We start from the raw sequence: 5,236 nt of genomic DNA on the forward strand, positions 1-5,236 counted from the left end.
TTTAAGCATTAAAAAAAAAAGTTAGATATCTGAAGTCATCGAAACCCATAGATTCCGAATTATTATGTTTTAGGCTGTTAACTATGAAATTAAAAAAAATCTCCTAAATTTTAATGCAAAAGCTTAACAAAGGACCCTTGAGTGTCGGCTACTCTATTGAAAGAGCCTCTCTGCTTGTTATTTATGATCGTATTCTTATTTCAATTTCGGAAAGGATATTTTAAAGCTTTCAGACCATTTAAACGAGCTTCCTGGACTTTTAAAAATATCTACCTGAGTGCCTGCGGAGAATTTCTCTGAGATTCTTTGACCTAAAGAATTTTTAGTATATACTCAAAGATTCTTTTCGGTAGGGTTGTAATGCATTTGGAGGTCAAGTTTGTTGTTTTTATCGCGTTTCTTGATATTTCAATATAGTTATCGCCTACAATAGAAACAAATGTAAATCATTATTACTGCATCATAAATTCCATTTATTATTAACATTCACGCACATTTTAAGTGGTAAAAAGCATTTAATTGTCTAAAGTAAATCTCAACTGTCACTGCTCCCGATTAGACCGTCGCCATTTTATTTCGCTGCTCCCATAATGCACCGGCGCTCTTCCGATAATTGCTTCAGACACCTATTCTTAATATCCCTACTATAGCCATACTTATTAGGGGTTTGACTATATACGATATCCCTGGTATATGGAAAATGGTCAAGGATATTCATTTTCGCTGATCCAGCGATCTTTCTAAATTCCTTCGTTCGTTTTTGGCAAAATGTTAAGCTATAATAAGGAATAATATCCCTGTCACAGCTCAATTTTTTTTACCGTGTGCGTATAATCAAGTGGCACATCGTAAGATGGCGGCCCTCCCCACTCATGGAATTCTCCCCCTTCCCGTGAACTCAACTCCGCTCGCCCTTGTTCGGATAGCATGCCTAGTCCAGTTAGGGTACTATATTAGACAGGAATATGCAACCGCCATTCTGGTTCCTGGACAGTTCCTGTCGTATAGTTTAATTAAAATTAAGTTTGGAGCATAAGAAAAATTGTCTGCTTTAGTGTTCCGTTTTGTAAAAATAGAAGCGAGGATGGATTTAAACTTAACCGTTTTCCACTAAGGCGAAGAGAAAGACTGTCAATGTTGATCATAAATTGTAGACGCGACAAATGGAAACTGAATTTAAATTCAAGATTATGGGAAGTTATTGCTAATACTTAAGACTATCACAATATAATTCAAATATAGGGGGTCTTAAGATTATGTTTGCATGTAATTAAATTGCCTATGAGCATTTTTTTGATATATTAAAGCGAAATAAGATCCAAAAGAAAGTAAGGTTAGGAACCCGTTTTTCTACAGAACGACACACATTAACCCACGAAAATAAAAAGTACGTATGCTGTAAAATATAATTAGCTATCATTAGAAACTCTTGAAAAAATATTGTATTAATGTTTGACCTATAGTCTATTATTATTTTATTATTTGTCAATATTTATTTAAAAAATCATTTGATTATAATTTTAGCGCACGCCTAATTATAAACTGAGTAAAATTTCGTTTGCAATCATAATTTTTGCAAAAGCTACTTTTTGGCAAATGTGTGGGTTAAACAACCATATAGTCGAATTTAAATATTTCATATATTATATCACATGTAATTTTATTTGTAATTTATGTTTTGATAACAATGCTTCATTATAATTTGAATATAAATAATCTATATCATTTAAGTGTATTTATATAATTCGATATCAATTTAGCGATTTTGAATTTGGCGGGGAACCAGAATGGCAGCATGCATATTCCCATTTATTATAGTACCTTAGTCCCGTGTTTCCTATGTCCATGGCGAAGCGTATGGGTTCAAGATATTATTGAACTAATATAGTTACATATTTTTTCGGTGTATAAAAAAACCTATAATCAATGTTGATTTTTGATATAATTACAAAATTTATTTAAATTATTAAAGAAAATTTTTTTTAAGGTTCTTTATTTGAACGGCTTCGAGGTGAATAAATATCAACATTTTCTTCATTTGAGCAGCAATTCATTTTATAAAACTATATTTTTGAAGTATTAATCTTCACTTACAAGCGTTCAAAATGTATAATTGTATAATAGCAAATGTATTACTTTTTTATTTCTATTTAGACTTGAATAGCTTGCAACATATTAATTCATTGCCAAATTTTTACTCTCAACTCCAGATTAAATAATTCGAATTAAATTTTCAATGCATTTTTAACAATTCATTACAAATAATTAATTTTAAGAAGTTTGAAAAAATTACACTTGAACCTGGACTTCCGTAAACTAGATTTTACGTTCCTAGAATATTTATGACCTTCACATATTGCCGATGAGAGGAGCCGCGGGCCGAGCGTCTCAAAAAGCTCGGTGAACGCACTCTGAGAGCGTTAGTTGCATCAGGTTGCTCCATGCGTCTAAATCCAACACAAATCGTTCAAGCAGCTATGCCTGTTTACGTTCGAGGGTCCTGGATTTGTGTAACGGACCATGCCTGAATCGTGCACAAATCGAGGTTCCAGTGTATTTTAAACATTAAGATGCTTCTCAAATGTTCGTATATCAAGTAGACGGGGTCGAAAATTAGAATATATTCTGTAATGTTTGGAACTCAAAAGCTGTCAAATTTAAATTTGCTCAGAACTGAAATAATTTGTCCTAATTATTCAAATTTGGGTTTAATTGCTATATGAATTTGACTGAATTAAATTGATTTTGATTTTAAATTATTGTTCATTTCGTCCATTAATTAATTTAAATGTTTTCTTTTAGGGGGAGCCTGAGGCACCAGTAGTGCTCACGAGCTCAGAAACTCCGTCCGGTCAACCTGAGCCTCGGTCGATTCGTTTGGTCGATGGACAAACTCCTTTTGAAGGTCGACTACAGCTCCTGCATCGAGGAGAGTGGAGAGCTGTTTGTACAAACTCCAGAAAGTGAGTAAATATAATTTCATTTACTAGCAATTCTTGGAATTTAATAATAATAATTATTATTATAAGTCCGAATTTTTAAGTTTTCTAAAATCTCGAAGCTGATGACGTTGAGGCACCTGGAAATCATTGGAACATCGGACTTTATAAACTGATACGAATGGGAGAAGCCATTTTGTCTAGTTTGTTTTTGTATACATAATGTGAAGAGTAGTAAGACAGATGGCAAGGGTTGTTTCTTTTATTCTATTTTTCATTTGATAATCGAAAGAAAAAAATGCACCCTATCAGCAGCGTCACGAAAACACTACCATCGCAGTGGTAAAGCATTCTACCATCTAATGTAGAAAAGATAGTTATCTACAGCAGTTTTTGCCTTCTTGACTTACAATCGTTTTTTACCGACCACACCGGAGGAATAGTGTATGCTCACGGACATAGGAAACGAGCGAGGTTGAATCCACGGGAGGGGGGAGAATTTCATGAGTGGGGCGAGCCGCCATCTTACGATGTGCCATTTGATTATGCGCACGAGCATTTTTGTCGACAAACTGTGCATGAAAATATAAACATGTGGGCGCTGCCATGTTTGTCGTGGGATATCAAAAGATGGCGGACCTCCCACCTCATTGCATCACCCCCGCAATGGCATGCCTAGTCCCTTGTTCCCTATGTCCATGGGTATGCTCAATTCTGCGTTTAGGCAATCCTAACGAGAAAACAATAAACTGCCATCCTGTAGGACGCAAAACCGCAGGTAAACGAGACATCCAGTATCGTCAAGGTTGATTCATTGAGGGACGAACACACCATATACTGCAAGAGCCAGGGGTATTGCCACTCTAGGTCCGGGAATTTTGCACTGAATATTACGTAAAATTTTGTGCTGATTACCAAAAAATAGTAAAGGTCCCACGAAAATTGAATCAGTTTTAAGATTTTCGCGTTTTAATTAATGCAATATTCCTTTTACAATTTCAAGTTTTTTTAAAACTTCGAACACAGAATCAATCAGGAAGCTAATTTACTAAGAAATATTTATTGTAGCATTTTTTGACTCATTCGATTGTTAACATACAGAATGAAAAATTACGATGAAAAATGATCTTATGTAGATCTTACCCAGGTACTTTTAGAAGTTCTTAAAAGGGAATCTATACAGGAATAATTTCTATGTATAAAATGACACAGGATATTACAAAGGTTCCTGCACAGAAACCTGTGCAGGAAAAAATTGTATTTGTGCGATTTAATTTCTATTTATTTATAAATGCGCAGGACGCTGAGCATTCGAACCCTCGAATTGCTGACTCCACACTTTCTAAACATAAACCAAGAGTACGTAAACACGCGCAGCCGTCGAGGCTAAACAATATAGGTATCGTAAAATTTCTAGCCACTCATCCGAAAAAATTAAATTACACATACGCGTCACATACGCACTGCGCCTGTGAGTGACCTGGGTACCTGGGAAGATCCTAGTTCAGCCATTACCCGATGATCAGGAAACTGTGCAGGAACCTACGTAAGATCCTTGTCACTTTTCCTTGAAGGATTCATACGTCAGAACACACATACAAACCTCATAGGGTCATGTACAGGTTCTTGAAAAGTTCCTATGTAGGATTCTATACAGGATTATATACACAAGAACGCTAGTGTGTGTCAACCGTGTGCCAGTGTGTGCACGCGTCAACAATGGTTTGCCATCAGTTTACAATAGACTGTTTCCGTTTCCAATGACTGATTTATTGGAAAGGCCATTACGAGGCAACCCCCGAAACTTCCATTATATTGGCGTTCTAATGTTTAGGAATTTTGAGCAGGGTATAAAATACGCAGACATGAATTTCTTCTCCATCCTCTCCTGTTGAAAATCCCTATATAGAATCATGTATAGAGTCCTACATAAGAACTTTGCAAGAACCTGTACACGATCCAGGGTGACCAGACGTCCTTCTTTGGAAGGACATGTCCTTCTTTTTTGATGTTTGTCCTTCTGTCCTTCTTTTTTGTCTGATGTCCTTCTTTTTCAAGATATTCGTGATATTTGCATTTTTTATTGCGCGGAGGACCTAAATTTTCTTCACAACTTCTACCAGCGAAGCCTTAGCTCGAGAGGAATAAAATTCGTCGCTTGACCAATGACAAATTTACTTAGATTAACCTCATTTTTCACTACGTTTGTGTTCGCGCAGCACTTCTCTCTAGGAATTGTGCTTGTTGAAACTGCGATGGGAGTCCGAGACCGTGTCGAAAACTGAAAAACAAATAGA

General features: G+C 35.8%; 1 protein-coding gene across 2 annotated transcripts in view; it reads left to right on the forward strand.

Annotated features, from left to right (window-relative positions):
- Window positions 1-5,236, forward strand: part of LOC117181609 (protein bark beetle) — an 89,445-nt gene that overhangs the window by 51,593 nt on the left and 32,616 nt on the right. For both annotated transcript variants that reach the window (XM_033374472.1, XM_033374473.1), the window contains exon 2: window positions 2,803-2,963. In XM_033374472.1, coding sequence (XP_033230363.1) covers window positions 2,803-2,963 — 161 coding nt within the window. The remainder of the gene's footprint in view (window positions 1-2,802; window positions 2,964-5,236) is intronic.

Source organism: Belonocnema kinseyi, chromosome 10 (genome assembly GCF_010883055.1).
Source record: "Belonocnema kinseyi isolate 2016_QV_RU_SX_M_011 chromosome 10, B_treatae_v1, whole genome shotgun sequence".
Lineage (NCBI taxonomy): Eukaryota > Metazoa > Arthropoda > Insecta > Hymenoptera > Cynipidae > Belonocnema > Belonocnema kinseyi.